This window comes from Dromiciops gliroides, chromosome 4 (assembly GCF_019393635.1).
Source record: "Dromiciops gliroides isolate mDroGli1 chromosome 4, mDroGli1.pri, whole genome shotgun sequence".
NCBI lineage: Eukaryota > Metazoa > Chordata > Mammalia > Microbiotheria > Microbiotheriidae > Dromiciops > Dromiciops gliroides.
In genome coordinates this window covers 475,806,107-475,829,283 of record NC_057864.1, presented here as the reverse complement: position 1 = coordinate 475,829,283, position 23,177 = coordinate 475,806,107, and the positions used below count along the sequence as shown (strand labels likewise).

The 23,177-nt window shown below is 48.9% G+C and overlaps 1 protein-coding gene across 1 annotated transcript in view; it reads left to right on the top strand.

Annotated features, from left to right (window-relative positions):
- Nucleotides 1-529: 529 nt before the first annotated feature.
- The window catches only part of ELN (elastin), a 70,638-nt gene continuing 47,990 nt past the window's right edge, over nucleotides 530-23,177 (top strand). The window contains exons 1-4 of the mRNA XM_043964562.1: nucleotides 530-692; nucleotides 20,036-20,086; nucleotides 21,457-21,549; nucleotides 22,103-22,135. Coding sequence (XP_043820497.1) covers nucleotides 611-692; nucleotides 20,036-20,086; nucleotides 21,457-21,549; nucleotides 22,103-22,135 — 259 coding nt within the window. The 5' untranslated portion in view covers nucleotides 530-610. The remainder of the gene's footprint in view (nucleotides 693-20,035; nucleotides 20,087-21,456; nucleotides 21,550-22,102; nucleotides 22,136-23,177) is intronic.

The window sequence follows — 23,177 nt, the reverse complement described above, 5'->3', positions numbered from 1 at the left end:
GGAGGGGAGGGCTGGAAAGGGGGCTAGGAATGGGGGTGGGAGCTCCTCCCGGGCTTGAGGGGGCTGAGGTGGGGATGTTGGGGGGGGTGGGCTTCAGGGCAGCTGGCCCTTGTCCCCAGGCTCTAGGCTTGGGGCCCAGTTGGGGCGGGGCGGGGCAGGGTGGGGCGGGCGCCGGGGCCTGGCCATCACGGGGCTTGGCTAGAGCCAGGGATTTTTGGCAAGGACTAGAGCCCTCCCCTTTCCTCTTGCTGAAGGCTGTTTTGGCAGCATCGCCCCCCCCCCCCCCCCCCCCCCCCGCTGCTTTCTGGCAGGGCCCTGGACAGGGCTGGAGAGAACAGCAATAGAGAAAGAGAGAGGGGGGGAAAAAAAGCAAAGAAAGAAAAAAAAACCCACATAGTCCAGTCTGGGGAGGTTTGTGTGTTACCCTTTCGTAATTACGTCGTGTCCTGAGCTTCCCCCCCCCCGCACCCCCCTCGCCCCCCATCACACAGCCCCCCTCCCTCCCTTGTTCTTCCCCCTCCCTCTTTCCCTCACATCCCTTGTAGAGAGCAATTAAGCATTGGGGATAAAACACACAGCCCGAGAGAGGGCTGAGGCTTTTCTCACAGAGATGGCAAGCCGGACGACTCTCTCTCTCCGGCCAGGAGTCTTCCTCTTCCTCCTCTCCATCCTTCAGCCCACAAGGCAAGGAGGTAAGGCTACCCCCAATGCGATCATCTCCCCAACCCCGTCCATCCACGTCCCCCCTGTCCCGTTCCCATCTCTACCCACCAGCCCCGCTCTATCCCCTCTGTCCCTGCCCTGTCTTCACAGTCCCGGGTCACCTTTCAGAGGATCATACTGAGTCCAGTTATATTTCCCTATTTCCAGGTACTGGAAGGGACAGGTGGGATACATGTGTGTATATGAGAGAGAGAGAGAGAGAGAGAGAGAGAGAGAGAGAGAGAGAGAGAGAGAGAGAGAGAAATGGGGCATCCCTGATACCATTAAGTTCTAGTGTGCTCTGAACTCTGGGGGTCCTCTCAAGGTATAGGTATCCTATTCATATACTTCCCTCCACCTGACCCTGATGGGAAGTTCTCAGACCGAAAAATCCCATTGAGCAGAAGATGGGACGCCACTTGAGTGAGGGGAAAAGATGTCCCGATATGCAGAAGCCCTCCACTTTGGGTCCCTAGAAAGGGTAGAGATGCTGGAAGCACACTTCAGGGCAGGTGTCCAGCATCCTCTGTTGGAAAGCTACCTCTTTCTCCTCCTAGGGACAGTGCTTAGCTGAACCCTGGCCTGGGAGGGAAGGTCCTGGAAAATTGCAGATCGGGGATTGGGAGTACAGTGGACTTAGTCTGGGCAGCCCCAACGACTTTGGCTCAGAATGGGGGAAAGTTGAGGTTGGTGAAAAGAGTTTGCTCAAGCTTAGTGGGCAATGTCTGCAAGTCTGAGCAAAGGGTCCCAGCTCAGGGTGTGTCCCCTCGGCAGGCTACAAGGCTCAGTTTGGACACCTGCAAGGGGAGAACATGTGTGTGCATGCCTGCTGGCAGCGAACAGGCAGTAGAAGAGTGCTAGGTGGGTGGGGTGAGGGGACCTGGACCGGAGTCCCACCCTAACACTCTACACGACCTTAAGCAAATTCTTTGAGTTCCCTGGGTCTTGGCGTCCCCCTCTCAAAGTGGCGCCAGGTGGGAAGGAGACTTGTGAGCTCTGTGTGGCCAAATGGGTACCAATGGGCAGAAAGACCGATTTATGCACATCTGTCTAGATACACACCTGGGAGCATGTGTGTCACCAGGAAGGGAGTGGAAGAGGGTTGTATGTGTATCTCTGAGCGAGAGTGATTGTATGTATGGGACCAAGTGTGCGCTACTGGGTAGATGTGTATCACTGAGCAGTTGTGTCCCTCTGTGTGCGCATGTCTGTGTTCTCAGGCAGATGTCCGTGGGCATGTGCATGATATCAGGACAAATGTCTGTGTGTGTGCTCCTGGACACATGTGTGCCTGTGTCTGAGTAAATTCAGAAGATGAAAAGTGTCATTATCCACCCTATCGCCTGATTGTCTGGTGGGGGAGGGGAGGAATCCTTGGCCACAAGGGGCAAGGAGGAAGGGGGGCATGTGGTGACTTGATGCTATGGCTTCGGTCCTATGCAAAGGAGCAGAGGATGCATCTGGTGTCCAGAAAGCGTGAGATATAAATGGCAGGAATGCCAGGGGATGCCCACAGACTGGATCTGGGGGCCAGCCCCTTGGTGGGGGGCATAGGAGGGAAACTTCCTGTTGGTTCAGTGAGGAAAGCACTGGAGCGGGGTGAGGATGAGAAGGAGCCAGAGATGCCAGCAGGGAGATGAGGAGGGGGGACAGTCACGACATCAGAATAGCCACTCTTGGGTGGGCATGCCAGGCGTGGGGGAGCAGGAAACGGAGGGGACACTGGGGAGGGGCATGTGGATTTAGGCATCCTGAGTGAGAGGAGTCCAGCTGAATCCAGCCCCAGCCACATGGGCAGAGACCCTTGTTTGCAGGAAAGCACTCAGAAGGCGGGAAGAAGGGGTGCCCAGCTGGGGCCCAGATGGGTTCCAGGAAGAATAGAAAGGCTGGGCATCCCTTGGCTTACCACTGGCTCCTTTAGTGGGTTTCTCTGCCTCCTGCCCCTGTGCCAATGTGTGTCCCAAGAGCGTTGGGTGAGGTCTCTGATAAATGTTCCTGGAGCTCTGACTTGGGAACAAGAGGATGTCTGTCCTCAAGCTGAGAGTGCAAGAATAAGTCGAAGCAATGGGAAGGGGGAAGGGGGGCTGAGGTGGGCGGGGGATTTGCGGAGAGTGAGGAGGGAAGGAATGGGGGTGGGTGGGGGTGGCCAGGAGGAGCAGCTGTTTCCTGTAGATTGAAGTTGACCTGGCAGCACCCCTGCTAGTCTCTGCTAGTGCAGAGACTTCCTGGGTAGATCTGCAGCTCCGCAGCTTAGTCCAAGGACCGAATGAACCCCAGGACAGAACCCAAGCTTAAGCACCCCCCCCCGCCCCCTTCCCCGACTTCCAGCTGTGAACAGATGATTCCTGGGGAGAGAGGAAAGGGACTTGCATGAACCTCTCTCCTCTCTCCCCTCCCCTAGGTGTGGCCAGGCAACAACGAGCCCTCCTTTAGGAAGCTTGCAATGGACATGGGGCAGGTGAATAGATACAGGAGAGAATAGCCTCTTCCTCCTAGCTCCACGCAGCCCAGCCCTGGCCTCTTGCCAAATGGAGCTCATTCCATCCCTCCCCCTGTCTCTGCCCAGTCCCTAAAGCACCAGAGAAACTTCCCTGGGCTCAGAGCTTTCCGGGAATGACGTCCCCCTGGTCCTCTCCATAAACCTATTCTTGGTCCTCCCCTAGCAGAAGTCTTTCCTCATGTCCAAAGCCCACTTCTGTTCTCCCACATGACAGAGAACAGGTTGCCCTACCCTTAGCCCACCATTCCCATCTCAATGGTGTTGATGGACGGAATCGGCAAGCCCTGGTTCAAAACTTGCCTTAGACACTTATTAGCTGTGTGACCCTGAACAAGTCATTTCTCTTACGTCCAGTTCTTCATCTGTAAAATGGGGACATTATTAACACCTCCCTCAAGTGTGGCTTCGAGATCATACACACACACACACACACACACACACATATATACATATACACATATGTGTGTATACACATACAGATATTTATATGCATACATATCATATGTGTATACAGAGATACTATACATATATATACAATAGATGTATAGATAATAATAACTTGTTTCAGACAGTTAAGGACTTTTTGCTTCCCTGCCCAACCTGCCAGTTTTCTTTTCTCCAGTATATTTATATTTACGTATTTGATGATTTCTTCCTTTTTGCTTAGTCCTGTGCTAGGTACTCTAAGAGACGCTACACAAATGTATGAGACAGAGTTTCTGCCCTCAGGGAACTTCCAATCTGTAGTAGTTGGGGAAGGAGATATCCGCCTATAAAAAAAAACACCACCAACAGCAATAATCCCCAGGAAATTATTCTAGACTCTGCTCTTCCACAAACATGAGGTATCATCTCAGGTAGGTCACATTCTGTCTCTAGGCCTCAGTTTCCAATTCTGTCAAATAAGAGAATCCTAGGACTAAGAGCTGGAAGAGACTTTGGAGATCATGTTGCCCATATCTCATTCGACAGAGGAGGAAACTGACACCCAGAAAAGATGAATGACTTGTCCAAGGTCATGCTGATTATTCCTCTGAAGAGCCGAGTTTCAAGTGTAAGTCTCCTGGCTTTTCCCATTTCACCAAGCCATGCTTTCCTAAATGACCTCAAAGGCCCCTTTAGAACTCTGCCATTCGCTAGTGAGCAGCTCCGAGCGTTGGGAAATGAGGTCCGAGAAGGGAGAGATCAGTACCAGCTGGGACAGACAGTCAAAGGAGCTGAGACTTCAACTGATCAATCCTCCTACACAGGGGAGGGTTTGAGGTGGAGAGGAAAAGAAAGGGTGCTCTAGGCAGGGGAAACCTGGTGAGCAAAGGCATGGAGGTGGGAGTGTCCAGGGGAGAGAGACACTGGGTTGTTCCTTCAGAAGGAAATGTTTCTATTTCTTTAGTTTTGCCTAGTGTGTGTTGCTTTCCTCGCAGTCCTGGCTTCCCTCTATCCCTTCTCTAAGCACCTTGTCCTCTCTCTGTGGGAAGCTTCTGTGGTCTCTGTAGCCAGAAACACAAAGCTACTACTAGGAAAGGAAGCTGGACAGACAACTGATGTGGGGGGAGGGGGGAAGGGGGGGCTAATTGAGAATGAGCATTATTATAACAACCATAACATGATAACTGACTTTGGGAAGCTTTTTAAGGTTTGCAAATCACTTTACCAACACCCCTCCCTTTTGATCCCTACCACCACCTTAGGAGGTAAGTACCATTATTATTCCCAAATTAAAGATAAGGAAAACTGGGTAAGAGGTCAAGTGACTTGCCCAGGGTCACATAGCTAGTAAGTGTCTGAGGCCAGATTTGAGCCTAGCTCTCCTGGCTCCAAGCCTAGCCCTCTTTCAACACTTACATGCCACCTCCCCAATATGGTCATAGCAATAACATAACTTTTTATAGCTCTAAATGTATAATCCCATGATCCCCTAGTTTATAGAGCACATTCCTCAGAACGACCCTATAAGGCAAATAGCGCAAAAATGAAGACCTCCATTTTTACAGGTAAGGAAAGCAAGGCTCAGGCAGCTAGATCTTGAACTCAGATCTTCTCATTGCAAGTCTGGGGCTCTTTCTCTTACATTGTTCTGTGTCCTGGTAATGGGCATAAGGAAAGAAAAGGAATCTTGGGTATCCCAAAAGTCTTAGACTTTGAGAACACTCTACAGAAGACTCAACCCATTTCTGACGTCCAGAAAGGGTGGGGTGTTTGTGCTGATCCCTTGAGAGAAGTAGGCATCCGCCCTACCTCCTCTTACACCTCCCAGCCCTCTCCCGCCCACCTCAAAAGAAAAAGAAAAACTCAGATGAAAAATGCATTTCCATCCTTTTAGGAAACAGCTGGGCTCTTGAGGAGTTGTGAGTAAGACATAGAATCATGGAACCAGAGAATGTCAGAAAAACCAGAGCTGAGAGATCCCCCAGTCTGACTTCTCCCAGAATCATAGAACTTAGACATGTCCCTCTAGCACAACCTGCACCCCCAAAGGGACCCCCCCCCGAACATACCAGACAAGTGGTCCTCCCTGCCCTTTCTGAAAGACCTCCAAAGAAGGTGATCCACTTCAAGACATGGCTAATCTTTAGGAGGGGCAGCTGGGTGGCACAGTGGATAGGGCACCTGGCCTGGAGTCAGGAAGCCCTTGGGTTCAAATCTAACCTCAGTCACTTAATAGCTGTGTGACCCTGGGCAAGTCACTTAACCCAGTTTGCCTCAGTTTCCATATCTGTAAAATGAGCTGGAGAGAAAAAAAAATTGCAAATCACTTCAGTATCTTTGCCAAGAAAACCCCAAATTGGGTCATGAAGATTCAGACATGATCGAAATGACCTAACAACAATCCTCAGGAAATTTTTCCTGGCTTTAAGCCTAAATTGTCCTCTTTGTCACTTTTCCTTGCTCCTGCTTCTGCCCTTTGGGGCCAAATTGACCAAGTCTAATCCGTCTTCCTCAAGACAGCCTTTCAAACCCTTGGAGAAAGCCCCAACCCCTACAGCACCCCCAAGGCTTTTATTTAGGCTAAGCACCCCCAGTTCCTCGGACTTCATATGATATGGACTCAAGATTCTTCTGCATCCTGGTTGCCCACCACGAAGAGCTCTCCAGCTAAAATGCCCTTTAGCTGTGGCATCCAGAATGTAAGGCCAGATGGAGGCCAGTACAAAGGAACTATCGCCACTTCATTCCTGGAATCTGTGCCTCTCTTTACACAGCCCAAGAGCGAATTAACTTGTCTGCTCCGTCCCACTGCCAACAGCGACGTAGCCTGCAGCCTGCTCAAATCCGCAGATTCCTTTTCAGGCAAACACCCAGACTGGACTCCCAAAGTCAGAGTTTTTTTGAACCTAAGTGGAAGGTTTTACATCTCTCCTCATTCATTCAGTGCAGAACCTATTTTATTAAGCAGGTCCTGTGCTGAAAGGACAAAAACAGAAGTAAACAGCCTGAGCCCTCAAAGGGCCGGCTTCCATTGAATGTTAGCCTAGTGGATTTGCCCTGTGCTCTAGACCATAAAGATGTTCTTGGATCCTGAAGTTTTTGTGTCTTTGGCATATCTGATAAGCTTGCCACTTGTGCTTTTATCCAAGACATTGATAAACACTCCATTGGAGACCCCTTGACCACTGATGCCAATTCCACCTGGACTGACTCCATCAAATTATATTGATGATAACTAGTATTTATACAGCACTTTTAGACTTAAAAAGGGTTTTCCATATGTTATCTCATTTGATTCTCACAACAACCCTGGTTAGTTTTTGTTGTTGTTGTTCAGTCTTTTCAGTCATGTCTGACTCTTCATGACCCACATTTGGGTTTTTTTTGGCAAAGATACTGGAGGGGTTTATGTCATTTCCTTCTCCGGCTCATTTGACAGATGAGGAAACTGAGGCAAAGAGGGTGAAGTGACTTGCCCAGGGTCACACAACCAGTAAAATATCTGAGGCAGGATTTGAACTCAGGTCTTCCTAACTCCAAGTACCATTTATTGTCTAGTCTATATCTATTTTTTCCAAGATAATTGTATGAGATACTTTAGTAAACACTCTCCTAAAACCTAGTTAAAGTATCCCCCTCTCCCAATTAACAATAATAATTTCAAAAAAAAAAAAAACAATTAAGGTGAGTCTAAGCAAAGCCAATCCTTGATGAAGCCAGGCCAGCCCTTCATGATCACTGCTTCCTTTTCTAGATATCCATTAACCATCTCTTTAATGTTTCATTCTAGAACTTTTCTTAGGAATTGAAGTCAAGCTCACTGGTGTATACTTCAAAGGGCTCTAGTGGAGTGTCTCAAGGGTTTGTGCTTGGCCCTTTCTTGTCATCAATGACTTAGATGACACGAAACCAGAAAGCTGGGAGGAGTCTGTAACAGTCTTTTGCCCTTTTTAAAAATCAGGACTACATTGGCCTTCCTCTATCCCAGTAGCCCCTCTCCAATTCTATGTCCCCTTTCAAATGCTATGGAGCTACTTGCCTTACTTTACAAATGGGCTCTGAAGCCCATATAGGGGAGCAATTTACCTAATGTCCTAACTCTCAGTCCTCTTGCCACTCATATGGTATAAACCAGATTTTTGTAATTTAAAGCTGTATGTTTCCAGTTCAAGAAAGATTTGTTAAATATCTGCTTATCACAAGGCAGGACATTGTGCTAGATACTAGGGATTAAAAAGAAAAAATGAAATCATCCCTAGAAGGCAGGGATTTACATTTTCTAAGTCATGGCTTTTCACTGGATGGAATAAGGATTAGACTTTGCAACTCCAGTTGAAAGAAGTAGGACTATTGGGTAGATTTTAAATCAGTGGAACCTCCCCAAATTTAGACCTGTGCTGCCCCCTTTGAGCACAGAAAGGTCTCTGTCCCTGGCATTTCAGCTAGAGATTTTCAGCTGGTAAATTTTTCTCCCTGCTCTATCCTCCTTCCTATCCCTAAAAAAGAAAATTATGTATTCTGAAACCAAGTAGTAAATAACTTGTATTTTTCTTGGTTTAGGATTATGTATGTTAATACTCCTAGACCATTGGGATGACTGGTTTTTTTAAAATTCAGAAGACCCTGGGCAGCTAGGTGGCCCAGTGGATACTTGGCTCTAGCTGTGTGACCTCAGGCAAGTCACTTAACCCTCATTGCCCTGCAAAACAAAACAAAACAAAAATTCAGAAGATCAGTTCATTGATTAACTTAAATTTTTAAGCACTTACTGTGACCAGGAATGGTAGTACAAGCCCTGAAGATACACAGAAAGGGACAAACAAAAATAAAGCTTGTCCTTGCTCTCAAGGAGCTCCCTCACCAGATCCCCGGAGAGGACAAAATTCAGGACTCAGTGAAATCCCCAGGTTCTCCATCCTCTTTGCCCTCAAGGCAAGGTGCTAGAATAGACTTTAGGTATAGTCCAGCCCAACCCCTCACTCTACAGATGAGGAAACTGGGGCCAAGAGAAATGACATGTGCCAGGTTGGAGTAGATAGTCTAATAGCAATGATAGCAGCTAACATTTCTATGGTGCCTACATCTGGCTAGGCACTGGGCTAAGTACTTTATAAATGGTGGTGGTAGTGGTTGCTCTTTGTTCTCCAAGAGGACCAAAATGACATCACGATGTTAGAGTCAAGTGACAGTGTGTCCAGCTGTGGCTGATCATACCAATACAAGCTCGGAAGGCTCTACCACAGGTCAGGCACCAAAAATCCATGTGAACACTTGGACTAGATTCTCGAAATTTGTGCATCTCATGTTTCTTTTGAGCTCCTTCAATTCTACTTTGCTCAGATAGCACAGCACCTTCTCTGACGAGGACACACCATTCATTCTATCTTCACAACAACCCTGAGAGGTAGATGCTATTATTACCCCTATTTTACAGATGAGGAAACTGAGGCAAACAGAAGCTTGGTGACTTGCCCAAGGTCACACAGCTAGTAAGTATCTGAGGCTGGATTTGAACTCAGGTCTTCTTGACTTCAGGCCAGGCACTCTATTCATTGCAACACCTAGATGAAAAATAAAACTGTATGACAAGATGACCAGTGAGAGTTCTTCCATCTTCGTGATTCTCTGAGATTCCAGGAGATCCATTCCTTTTCTCCACTAGAAGTATTAAGAATCCCTTAGGATAATGCAAATGCCCCCTTGGAGGGGTTTAGATGAACTAAAACCCTCATGAACCATCACCCCACTAGACTAGGAAAGCAGAGAAAGGCAGCGCAATGGGAAAATGAAAGGCAGGGTATTTAGTTCTGAGTAGAGAATAGAGGCTTGCAGGAATCTTCTGGCAAAGTTTAGGGGAAAAGGAAGATGCTAAAGTGACAATCTGCTAATTACACAAGTTTGAGGAGGACCAGTCTTGTCATAGAATCACAGGGATCTCCCTTGGCCCAGGGAGATCCATCATTTTTATCAATGACTGGATGAAGACATCAAGGGCGTTCTTGTCAACTTTGCAGATGACAGGAAGCTGGGAGGGGTAGCTAACACATTAGAAAAGGGAGTCCTTATCCAAAAATAGCTTGGGTTGGCCAGAGCATTAGGCTGAATTGAATACAATAGAACTTTAGTTAGAATCAATGTAAAGTCTTGGCCTTGGGATCAAAAAATCAACTTCACAATTATAAAATAGAGGTGGTATATCTAGACAACAATAACTCTTTAAAAAACATACAAACGGGTATGAAGAGCACTACCAGCTAAATATGAACTAGAAATGTGATATGACAATGAAAAAAAAAGTGAATGTACCCCTAGACCACATTAAGGAAGGTGCAGTGTCTGTCTGGTCAGATGACATCTGAAAATATTGCATTCAGGTCTGGGCATCACATTTTAGGAAGACATTGACAGGGAAAAGGGAGACCAAGATGGTGAGAGAAGTGTTCCTACAGATTCTAAGTTGAGAGAACTGGGCTAAAGAAGAGATAACTTAGCCAGAGGAGAACATGAGAACTGTCTTCAAGCCTATGAAGGGCTAGTCTTAACCCCACCAAGAACAATAGGTGGTAGCTTCAGAGAAGTGGATTTAAGTTAGATGCAAAGAAGACTGTCCTAAGTGGGAAATCAGTGCCCCTCATTGAAGGTCTTCAAACCAAGGTCAAATGAGCTCTACTCAGGGATACTGTTGGGAAGTTTCTCATCCTTCCTAATTCTGATCTTTTTTGTTTTAAGACTAGTAGAGGGGCAGCTAGGTGGCACAGTGGATAAAGCACTGGCCCTCAATTCAGGAGGACCTGAGTTCAAATCTGGCCTCAGACACTTGACACTTACTAGCTGTGTGACCCTGGGCAAGTTATTTAACCCTCATTGCCCCACAAAGAAAAAAAAAGAAAAAAGAAAAAGACTAGGAGAGACCCCAGGGGTCTTCTAGTGGTAGTCTAACCCCTCATTTTACATATGAGGAAACTGAGGCTGAGGAAAGTCAAGTAAACTAGGTTGTATGATCTCTTCTGGCTTATCCAAAGTTACACAGGTTGTAAGCAGCAGATTTTAAGATTCCAATCCAGGTGCCCTGACTGTGCAGGTGACAGTTGTGGACCTCTCGACCTAAAACAATTACAAAATAGTTGGAGTGTAGCTGCCAGCCAGATGTCAGCCTCTTTTTTTCTTTGACCGCTGCCCATGCCATCAATCTCATTGGTTCTTCTCTTCCCCAAGGAAATTCTACCAGGCATTATGGAAAGGCATGAAACCTTCTTACCTTGTATGCAACCACCCTGAGCCCACTTCCCACAAATGCATGGTCTCCTCTCCCTAGGCACCACCTAGACCCATATAAATCTGTCTGCTTCCCTAGGGTTTAGGGGTTTGATTTGGAAGCTCTAGATCCTGCCAGCAGCTCCCTACAATGGCTAGAGTCACCCAAGAAAATGAGGACATGGAGAAGAGGGAAGGTGTCAATTCCTAACAGCTCTGTATAAATGAGTTTATCAGACAATTTCCTCACAGGCTAGATAGAGCATGAAGCCAAGATCACATATCTGAAGGGTTGTCAATGAGAAGAGACAGCTCTTGAGAGCAGCAGTAGTGCTGACAGGAGGCAGATTTTATTTTAGTATGAAGAATTTCCAAATAATTATGTTTCCCAACCAAAGGATGGGTTGCTTCAGGAGAGAGTGAGCTCCCTGACTCAGAAGGGGTTCAAGTGGAAGCTAGATGCCCCCTGTCAGGGATGCTCTAAGCAGGATTCCTACTGGGGAAGGTAAAGGAGGTGAGGAGAAAAAAATTGACCTGGACAATCTCCAAATTCCCTCCCAATTCTGAGGAAGATGAAGGAAGAGAGAGGACATGGCTCCTAGGATGTTGTAGCTCTGTCTGCCGAGGGAGACTTCAGCACCTCACTAGCTCAAACTAATTGGGGTCAAGGTCAGTTTTATTTATAGAATACGGTTTTATTATTTTCAAGTACATAGAGTGTCTCACACTAATTCCTAACATAGTGTTTTCAAGTACACGCTCTGCTGGACTCATTTAACAATGAATAGATAAGCTTCTTTGTAATTAACCGCAGCCTTTGGAATATAAACAATGTTTCAAATGCCTTCAAGATAGTTTAGTCTCCCGGCAGGTTAAACATTCCCCTGTAATCTCAGTGAGATCCCTCATTTGTTTAGCTGGGTTTGGGTTGTTTTTGCTGCTGTTTTTTAAAGGAAAGGAGGGGAACCCTCCAGGTTTGGGTTAACCAAACTGGAGTTAATTGGATCTCAGTTCTGGTCTGGCAGAAATGACTTGGTGACAGTCATTTGGTGAGGCATTTATAGGGCCAGTGCTGCTGTCTTGTCATGGGAACTTCACCCCCATATTCCAGTGCTTTAGCATCCTGATCCCCCTCAATTACTTCTGTTGACTTTGGATGAATAAAGGATCCAAGATCTCTTATAGCAGGGCGGGAGGGACCTCCCAGACCATCTGTTCCAAATCTCTGAGGAAACTGAGACCCAGGGAGCTTGTGACTTGTCTAAGGTCACACAGGTAATGCTTGTCAAAGGTAGGATTTGAACCCAGGTCCTCTGATTCCTGAGCCAGCCATCTTTCCTGTCCCAAAGTTTAAGAGATAAGACTGAACTACATCACCTAACGGCAAAGAAAGCCTGATAAACATCAGTCTGGAGATTCCGTTCCCAAAACTAGGAAGGAGCACTGGAGGCGGGAGGAAAGAAATTACTTAGCATTATTTGAATCCAGTTTTCAAAGGACCTTGGTTCAAATCCTAGCCTGTCTAACTTTGGACAGATCCCCTCGGTTCCCTGCTCGATTCAATGATACTGCTAGACTCCAAAGTCCCTTCAGCTCTAGCTCTATGACTCTGGGATCCTGGCTGGGTCCCCTCCCCCAGACACCTGAAAAAGGAATGTGCCCAGGAAATACTAATTAAGTTAAATATTAGCCTGGCTGTCCCAGCCACACCCTCATCCTCAGAAAAACAAACCATTGCATTCTCAAGACCTTTGCATTATCCAGGGTTTTGGATTATCTGTGTCTCTTCCACCTTAGACAAGCAAAGCCTTTGTCTGCATTTGGCTTCTACTGTTTCCATGAGCTCTGCCTTAGATCTCCTTCCCCTTCCCCAGTGGAAATTTACCAGCGGATCACCCAGTAGACCTGGGCCAGGAGCCGGCCGGCTTCTTTATACACCCATTTATCAGAGCAGGTCTCCTAAAGACCTCTCCTTGGCAGAGGTTCCTGCCACAGCCTTGTCAGCTGAGCCTTTCTGAGAAGAAGCCTAGAATTGGGGCTCTATTAAGTCCCTCCTCCCATTTCTGAACCTGCTTCTGCAAGCAAGTGCCCAGGACTGGAAGTCAGGGTGCCTGGGGCCTGGGCCAGGCTCTGCCACTGACTTGCTGTATGCAATGTCTCTCCTGGACCTCAGTTTTCCAACTCTGTAAAACGAGGGAGTTGGACTGAACGTTCCCTAAGAACCCTTCCAGTCCTAAATCTCAAATCCCATGACCTCTCTGAGTCTGTGTTCTCTGTTCATAATTAACTGGAATTAGTGGTTTGGTTATCTCTGTTTTGATCACCATGGCAATAGCACTGGCGAGATGCTGTGGACCAGGGCTAGCCCCAGGGGGAGAGAGCTGGAAATGAGGCCTCTCTCTCCTCACTGAATTTGGCCCTCAGATTCATAGGATCGCAGAGTTAAAGCTAGACAGGACTTGAAAGGTCAGTTAGGCCAGAGAGTCTTAACCTGGAAAGGTTTCTGAAGCTGTGGGGGAGGGGGGGGCGGAGCAATAATATGTTGTAACCTCTCACTGAAATTTAGCATTTCCTTCCATTATGCATTTTTTAAAAGCCATTGTACTCTGAAAACATCAAAGACTTCTTCAAAGTACTGAAAGGTTTATGACACACAGAAAAAAAAAAATGAAGACTCCATGGTCTGGTTTAACTTCCTCATTCTATAGATAGAGAAAACAGGGATCAGAGAGTAGCGCCACTTTCCCCAGGTCACAGAGCAAGTCATTCGCACCAACAATGGAACCCAAGTCCAGGTTCTGTGATTCCACATCCAGGGCTCATTCTACTATATCAGGCTGTCTCTGGAGTATGAGGAGTCTGTTTCTCCATCCAGAGTCAAAAGGAAGAGAAAAGGGCAGAGTTAGCGCTGCAGCATCGGGGGAGACTTTGGTTGGTGCCCCCAGGAGAAGGAAGGGAGGGCTGCTCCAACCAAACAGACAGAAACCATTCATGGATTCCCTTACCTCATCCAAGGCACGGTGCCAGGCCCTGTGGGCCCCTGCCCTCTAAGGTTCACAGTCTAAAGGACTCCAGAGCCATGTGAGGCAGGTCATGGGTGGAGAGGAATTGCTGCCGGAATTCAGAGGAGGGAGAGTTTGCGGCGGGCCAGAGCAATCAGGAAAGACTTCCTGGAAGAGGTGTAGGAAGAACGGACAGAGGCTCCAGGGTAAGAAAGAGCAGCGCAGTGTGGAAGAGGGGCATTGAAGGCATCACCTGGTGGAGCCCTGGGTTCTAGTATCTTCCTTCTCTCAGGTCTATCAGTCACCCTGATAAAGATGGGGTCGGGGTGGAGTGGCTGCATCCTGCTACAGTGGAAAGACTGGCCTGGAGTGAGAGGACACCGGTTCAAATCCTCCAGCAAGACCTATCATCTCTGTGGGCCTTGATTTCCTCTTTTGTAAATAAGGGGAGGGGTTGGCTGGCCTCTGAGACATCCCTTCTAACTCTCGTGCTCTGCCAATCCTTTCATTAACGTTCCCTGCATCCCAAGGACCTGAACTTTGAAAGGGGCTAAGAAGCAATAACAACCCCAGCTCACGGGGGACAAAGCACTTCACAGTGGACAAAGCTCATGAGATGATCCCCTAGAGAGCAAATGAGATAACATGACCTGACGTCCATATAACTGTCAGCTGCCATTATTTTCATTATTGTTATTATAGGCAGCAGCAGGTGTCATGGATTCAAGTCTTGCCTTAGCCCCTTACCAGCAGCATGACCCTGGCTAGAGTACTCTGAGTCTCAGTTCCCTCATCTGTAACGTGGGGATAATATTAAGACTTATCGGGGCAGCTAGGTGGTGCAGTGGATGGAGCACCAGCTCTGGAGTCAGGAGGACCTGAGTTCAGATCTGACCTCAGACACTTAACACTTACTAGCTGTGTGACCTTGGGCAAGTCACTTAACCCCAATTGCCTCACCAAAACAAAACAAAACAAAAAAGACTTATCTTGGAGTTTCTAGTAAAGATAAACTGAGATAATATGCATTAAGTGCTTTAGAAGCCTTAAAGCACTTTATAAATTAGTTACTTTTATTAGCTACTTGGGGAAGGGGGAAATAGGACTCATCATTTTATTGGTAGAGGGAACTTCTTGTGCGAAAACTTCCTCTAACAACACAGCTCTGCAGCTGATAGAAATTAGAGAATGACCTGGGGAAGTGAGTTAAAGGACTTGCCCAGTGTCACACAGCCTGTATGTGACAGAAGCAGGATTTGAACCCAGATTATCCTGTCTCCAAGCCTCCCTGCAGACTTCTTCCTTCTCCTGCTTCTTATTATCAGCGTGGAGAGTGGATATGGTAGAAGGCTGGCTCTGGAGGCTGGAGACAGCTGGGTCTGGCTGCTGGCTTCATCTCTAGCAGCTGTAACCCGAGGTCAGTCTCTTTGCCCGCTGTCCATCTCAGTTTCCTCATCTGTAAAATCGGAATGCTACTCGCCCTGTCCATCTGAATGACCCAGACAGAGGATCACAGGATTATAGAATGAGGTCTGAAAGAGACAACAGGGTGGAATTGAATGAGCGACCTGCCCAGGGTCACACAGCTAGAAGGTGAACCCTGTTCTTCTTGGAACTACAGGGGCTGTATAGAGATGGGCAACTGGTTGGTTAACCTTGGCTGTTGAGGAGGTGCAGCAGGTATTGTTATTATTATTATATTCATGTTAGATTGAGATTGACTTTGCCTAAGGTCACACTAGCAAGCACACCCAGGATGGAGCTGGGACTAGTAAGCCAGCCTCCTGGTTCCTGGTCCAGCGCTTGCTCCAAAAAGTCAGGTTGCTATTAAAAGAAATGAAGGCGGGCATCCAGGTGCACAGTGAGAGAGCATGGGCCCTCAAGGCAGGAGGACCTGAGTCCAGATCTGGCCTCAGACACTTACTAACTGAGCGACCCTGGGCAAGTCACTTAACCTTGGTTGCCTCAAAAAAAAAAAAGAAAGAAAGAAAGAAAGAAAGAAAAGAAGGGTACAAGTCCTACCCCCAAGGGACTTTCAGTCCCCAGAATTAGACAGGATGTTTATATCCATATCTAAGCAGCACAAACTAAATAAACCCAGACCTGAGAGGCAAGAGAGAGGAAAAAATGACTCCTGGTCATCTGGGAATAGCTCCCTTCCTAGAATGTGCTATGGCTCACTGACCTCCTTCCTCCCCTCAGGACAGCCCTGGGATGGAGAACGTGCGCATATCTTAACTCCATTGCAGAGATCAGGAAACTGAGGTCACCTGCCTTGTCCAGGGTCACATAGCCAGGAGGCGTTAGAGGCATGTCCACTATAATGCATGGGCCCTGAGCACGGCAAAGTGCAAGGCTAGGGGGAGGTGAAATTGGAGTGAGGCCATGAAGGATGAGTAGGATACAGAGGCAGAGGGAAGAGAAAAAGGCACTCCAAGAGGGGGGAACTGCATGAATAAAGGTTTGGAGGCAGGAATACTCAAGGAATGTGTATATGCATGAATGTATATGTGTGTGCATATGTATGTACACATGTGTATGTGTGTGCTTGCATGTGTGCTGGAGGAAGAAGGGGAAGGGCTATCAGGAGAGGAGCAGTAGGAGGAGTAAATCAGAGCCAAATCAGAGAGGGCCTCGAATGCCAAGCGAGGACTTTATTCTTTGGCTAACAAAACTGCTTTCATCATGCCCCTCAACTGTTCTCAGGCATTTCCTGTTACCTATAGCCTTTCAGCCAGGGAAGAACGTGCTGAAAGCTGTACTTTGGGGATATTTGTCTGATGGATTGGAGGAGGGGAGGCAGGGAGGCCAGCCGAGGAAGAAGGCCCAAACAGGAGGCCAGCCATGACCAGCGGGGGGATGGAGGAGGGGCAAGGTTAGACTTGGCAGAGCCGCTCATTTCTAGAAATTCTCTGGCGTCTTGGCATCGAGGCACCAGGGGTTATTCCCCAGACCTTGGCCCTGGAGCATTTCCATCTCCGTGCAGGGATGCCCTGTTTGAGGGAGGGATGGAGAGACTGAAGGGAGAAGGCAGCCCCAGAGCTGCCCTGGGCTATCCCCCAGGTATCTCTAGGGTCCCTCTAAGGCCTCGAAACCAATCTGAGAGCCCGGGCCAAGGGGGTTTTCTTGGAGGAGTTTCTTGACCTCAGGCACATTGTCCCCAAGGGATACTGTTCCTCTGGCTGGGCCTCAGCTTGACAACAGCCCTTCCCCCTGACACACATCCCTACACCCCCCTTGGCAGAAGAGGAACCTCAGGTCCGGGTGGAATTGTTTTCTAAATAGCCTCAGTTATTGGAGCCAGAAGATGGGAACGAGGTGGGGTGTAGAGAGGAGAAACTGAGCCCTCTCTGCACAAACCCATCCTGGAGCAGGAAGCCTGGGAGGGAGAGGAGGGGAGGGGAGGCAGGGGTGAGAGGCAAGCAGACAGAGAACAAGCCAGAGAGTCAGAGACAGCATCAAGAGCTCTGCTGGACCCATACAGCCAGAGAGTTTGGCTGCAGAAGACAGAGATGAAGGGGCCGCTTCCCAGCAAGCCTGGCCCCAGGGGAGAGCTTAGCCCTCAGCTCAGGCCCAAAGCCCACAGCCCATGCTGGGCTTCAGAGGAGCACAATGGCGGGCAGGAGGGGGAGGCTGGGCAGCAGAGAGCCTCAGCTGAAGACCTAGTGTCCCCCCCAGCAGGTAGGATTGCCTCGGTCTCCCCTTTCGCACCTTCAACACCCCTTCCCCATATTCCGGCTCCTCAGTGACCTAAAGTCAAAACAAATTGTTGGGTCTGCTGTGGGCCTGGGAGGGGAGGAGGAGCTAGGCTCTAGGGACACCAGGACCTTGCCCTAGGCAGGAGCAGGAGTGGGGGGGTATTTCTCCCCTGGGTAGATGGGGGTGGACCTCAGATGCTCAGTGGTGTTAACAGGCTGCAGCTGATGGAGACACTGTTTAGCCATCCAGATATGCTGGCTCAAGGGGGTAGAGAGCAGATGTGTGTCTCGCCTCCCCTGGTAGCCGGAAGAGGTTCTCTCTGGTCTCTGTCTGTCTCTGTCTCTGTTTCAGTCTCTATCTCTCTGTCTCTCCCTCCTTCTTCCTTCTCTATCTCTGGATCTCAGTCTGTCTCTCTGTCTCTCCTTCCTCTATCTCTCTGTCTCACAATCTGTTTCTGATTCTGTGTGTTTGTATGTGTCTCTCTCCAGCTCTGAACTGAAGTCCAAAATGCACTGTCCTCATTAGATGTAGGGCCCCCTGAGAGGATGCTCCTGACCCAGATTCAGCTGTCCTGTGATACCCACAAGGCTGCCCTGTAACTGCCCTGTTGCACCCATCCTCACATCCAGAAACTTTTTAAAATTTTTTTTCTTTTTTTGGTACAGCAATGAGGGTTAAGTGACTTGCCCAGGGTCACATAGCTAGTAAGTGTCAAGTGTCTGAGGTCAGATTTGAACTCAGGTCCTCCTGAATCCAAGGCTGGTGCTTTATCTACTGCACCACCAAGCTGCCCCCATCCAGAAACTCTTTAGACCAATAAACCTAGTTTGTGAGGGAACTTGGTGGGCTCAGGAGGTCAGTCTGTAACCAGGATGAGGGCGGTCAATCTATGGCCAGGGGTCAATCTGTAAATCACAGAATCGTGAATTCAGAGCCAGAAGAGATCTTAGAAGCCATTGGATCCACCCTCCCTTCCTCCAACTCAGCTTTGCAGAGGAGGAAAAGCTAGTAAGTGTTGGAGACAGAATCCCAATGTTATGTCCATCAGACCTGTCTCTTGTGGAATCGGTCTATGGCCAGGGTTAGGGACAAGCCCAGAGGGCGAGAGATCACTCTGGTGCCAACCTCAGGGGTCAATCTATGATCACCGTTGGAGCTCAGTCTCAGAGCCTGGGGTTGGCTGGAATTAGTGCGGGCAGCCACAGGGAGAAAGAGAGGCCTGTGAATGGAAGCCCACTTCTCATCTGCATGAAGCCAACTGACCCACAAAGGACCAGGGCCTGTGACCTTGTCCTCTGAATACGATGCTGGATCCAGGTCCGGCCTACATAGGAGTCATGGGGGCCGACGCCAACATGAGCCCGTGTCATCGCCAGCCCTACCTGTGGCAGTCAGTCACTCCCTGGGGCTTTCTTTGGAATCTCTAGCCTCACGCTGAGTCTTTCAATAACCCAGATCTGTTCCCAGCACTGGACTCTGTCCTCCATTCTCTGACTCGGTCCCCTCCCAATTGCACCACACGAGCTGGGGCTGAGGACAGTGACCTCATGCTTGGTCCTATCAGTGTGAGAACAAGAGTATTTTCTCTGGAAAGCTAGCAGGGGTGAGCTCATTGCTTAATCATTAATGGACTGGATCCAGAGAGGCCAAAAGTTTCTGGAGTTCTTTCTGTGGGTTTAATTTCGACTTGGAGGAGGGGAGGTTGGGGGGAGCTATGGGGCGAGGGGAAGGAGGGAGCTGGCTGCTGCGCCCAGAGATGAAAGCAAGGGAGCTTTCACAGAGAGGGATTCTGTGCCTTCTGTCTAGCCAGCACGACTGACCTCTAATCCCAGCCACATGAGCTTCAGCCTTAAGCAAAGACTAACACCCTAATCCGACCACAGACTGACCTTGAAATCTGACCACACATTGTCCACCCGGCCCCCGGCACAGCCTGACCGCTCACCCAAGGCACAATAGGATCATAGATCTGAGAGATGGAAGGTCCCCCACGAGCCAGCTGGTCTTGCTTCCTCGTTTTTACAGGTTAGGAAACTGAGGCCCAAATGAAGCGATTTTCCCAAGGTCACATGGTGACCGAGCCAGACTCTGAACACAGGTTCTCTGATTCCAATTCTAATACTTTTTCCCTGCCTCAATAGATGCCTTATTTCATCTAGTCAGAAACGTGCAGCTTTAGTCACCAGGAGGACCAAGTGAGAGGGTGTAAATGATTCAGGGGGGCACCCGAGTGCTTGAGGAACAGCTGCAAAGGTGGTCCCCTTCCTCAGCATCTCTCCCCCTCGCTCTTTCCATCAAGGACCCTAGAGTAGAGCCTCAATAGGGCTCAATCTCAATCCATGCTGGTGCTTTATGATGATCTTCATAGGCACCACCACTGGTGGGGGCTCGCTCCTGTCCCTAGAAGCTAGACTTGTGATAACTAACAGAGAATTCCCTGTTTCCTTTGTAGGGGTCCCAGGTGCTGTTCCTGGGGCTGTTCCTGGAGGGGTCTACTATCCAGGTAAGGCACACACGGCTCCATTCATCTTTTCCCTCCCCTTGCCCCTCAAGGGAAGGTTTTTCTTCTTCTTCTTCTTCTTTTTCCCCCATCGGTCAAGAAGTATTTGTTATTAAGCAACCTCCTATCAGGAAAGCTTTTCTTCCAATATGGTCTTATTTAAGTTCCATGGACTTACTGATGCACAGCCCCATGCAGCCAATCCTCCATACACACCATGTACCACCATCTAAGATACAGAGCACACTTTTTAGCCTGGCATTCAAGGCCCCTGTGATTGTCCTGACTCTTGTTTCTAGTGCCTTCTCTTCTGCTCCCTCCACATGGCTACAACCACAGAGGGGCCGCCCTCTCCAGACATAGACCATCCTGCGTCTGCACCCTTAGCCCCTTCACCACCATTCGAAGCTCTAGAACCCTAGAAAGTCAGAGCTGGAAGGGCCTAGAGAGATTCCCCTCATACTACAGAAGAGAAATGACTCATCCAAAGTCAAACAGACTCCCCCTGCTACACTGGCCCTCAGTATGCACCCAATCCTACCTTAGTTCTCTTACTGCTAGGTGGCTGGGGAGGGGGGTAGTGACAGAAAGGAAGGAGAAGAAGAAGGGTCTGTTTTCCTCCAGGACAGCCCTCTCTGTTCTGCAACCTCCCCTCTCTTCTGTTCTCCCCTTCCCCCCTCGCCTGCAGTCCCATGGGCCTGGGGTTCTACACAGTTAGGGGACAGTGGGTGGTGATGGGTAGATTAGCTATCTCTTCCCGGAAAACATAATGGCTAAGCCAAGTTAAAAGACACAAGTCTCATTGTTCAATGCAATGACCAACCATGATTCCAGGGCAGTGATGCAGGCCGCCTGTATCCCAACAGAAAGGTGATGGACTCAAGAAGGACACATTTTTGGACACGGCCGGTGGGGGAATCATTCTGTTTGACTGTGCTTGTTTTTCTTTTTTCTTTCTCCCAGCGGGAGGGAGAGAAAACAAATAATTGTTCATTGAAAAAACACAAAAGTAAATTTTCCCCCCAAGTGCACAAGCCTCCAAAAGCATCTCTTAGGGAGGGGCACTAATGGTGGGGTTTAATGGGAGATGGGGACGCCATGTCGCATCACCTTGTGTGGGTACCTATGTATTTTGGTCATGGCTAAAACCAGTCCCACACAGCTCCAACAAGGCGGTTGATGCCCGGCAAGAAGGGGTTGTTTTGTGGAGAATCATCCTTTGTACCATTTCCTCCTAGTGAGGGTGGCTAGAATCCTTTCTGGTCCAGGAGTAATGACTGAGCCTGGTTTGTACAGAAGGGGACATGGCTACAAGGGCCACCCAGGACTGATGGGAAGGAGCAAACAGAAACTTTCTCTCTGCTTGGTTGTAGGAGCTGGGGGTCTTGGAGGCCTTGGAGCTGGGGGTCTTGGAGCTGGGGGCCTTGGAGCCGGGGGTCTTGGAGCCGGGGGTCTTGGAGGAGCAGGTGAGCTTGAGAACTTTGTCATATGCCAGAGAACAAGAGAACCAAATCTCTGGTCACCGTACTCACAGCCAGAGAATAATAGGCTACCTAATGTTTTCTGTTCAAAACACTTTTACAGACTCAGACAAGAGCTGGATTTCCCCCATTAGCCTGTAAGATATGGAATGGAACTTAAAAGTATCTTCTTTCAGTTCATTTTACAAATAAGGAAACTGAGGCCCATCAGGGTCAAGTGACTTACTCAAGGCAAGACAAAGATGAGACAACACTAGAATATCCCGGGCTTGTAGCCTCCCTTGTCCTATGCTATGTTCTCCAGATGACTTTGGGGCTCTCGGAAGACCCCAGCCCTAGTTTCTCTCCTATAGGGAGAGGAAGGAAGGGAGTTGGGGAGCAGGGGAGAAAGTCAGTAGCAGTCCTTTGGGGGAATGTGCTTCGCTCAAAGATCAGAGACAATTCCCTCCACCGTAGAGATGGTGACCGGGGTCTGACAGGACTCCTTGGAGAGCTTCCTGCACAGGCTGGGGCTGATCAGTTCTTCTTTCTTCTCCAGGACTTGGAGCCGGAGGCAAACCCCCCAAACCAGGTAAGGTGCCTCCCCTTCCCACCATCTCTCATCAGTGTCTTTGACCACATCCAGGGCCAAAGGTGTAATGGGTCGAGAGGAGAGGTGGGAGGGAGAGGGAAGGTACAGTTGGGAGGAAGGGAAAGTCCAATATGGAAATTAGAACAGACTGAGGATTCCCCAAGAGGCAGAGCAATGAATGTCTCCCCCATTTGGCTAGAAAGCTCCCTATTCTCCTCAAAACCATTCTCCTTAAAGGCTGGGAGGATAAAGAAGACAGATGAGCCATCAAGAAGGGTATCGTGGGGGTAGCTAGGTGGCACAGTGGATAAAGTACCAGCCCTGGATTCAGGAGGACCTGAGTTCAAATCTGACCTCAGACACTGAACGATTACTAGCTGTGCGACCCCGGGCAAGTCACTTAACCCTCATTGCCCCGCCCCCCCCAAAAGAAGGGTATCATGAGGATGGGGGTGGATCTCTGAAGCTACTTTGAGGAGGATTCCAGAATGTAGACCTAACTCTGGGAAATGAGGCACCTGGAAATCCCCTGCCTCAGTCGAGCGCCCTTATCGCCGGCAAATCACAGACGTTTTCTGGGTCTGCTCCCCGGCTTCCAGGCCCAGGCTCAGAGGCTCCTGATTCTAGAGTTGTAAAGGCTCTGAGAGGCCCCCTGGCCTGACCCCCTCCTTTTACAGATGGGGGAAACTGAGGCCCATGGAGGGGAGAGTGAGTGTCCCAAGGTCACACATGCACTAAGCTTATGGGGCCCTAGATCTAGAGGAAAAACCATATAGAGGAGATGACTTCCCATAGCTTCCCAGCTGCTGCTTCCTGGGAAGGAGAGGACATCTCTCCCAGCATCCCTTCGAGGTGATTGGGGCAGGTACCATTAGCCCTATTTTATAATGGGGATGTGGGGTGCATAGAGCTGAGATGCCTTGCCCAAGTCACATACATTGAGTTCATAACCTAGGTTTCCTGACTCCCGGTCTAATCCATAAGGGAAGTTGTGGGGTGTGCCCTGGATGTTGAAAACTGAAAGGATCAATATATTAACAAC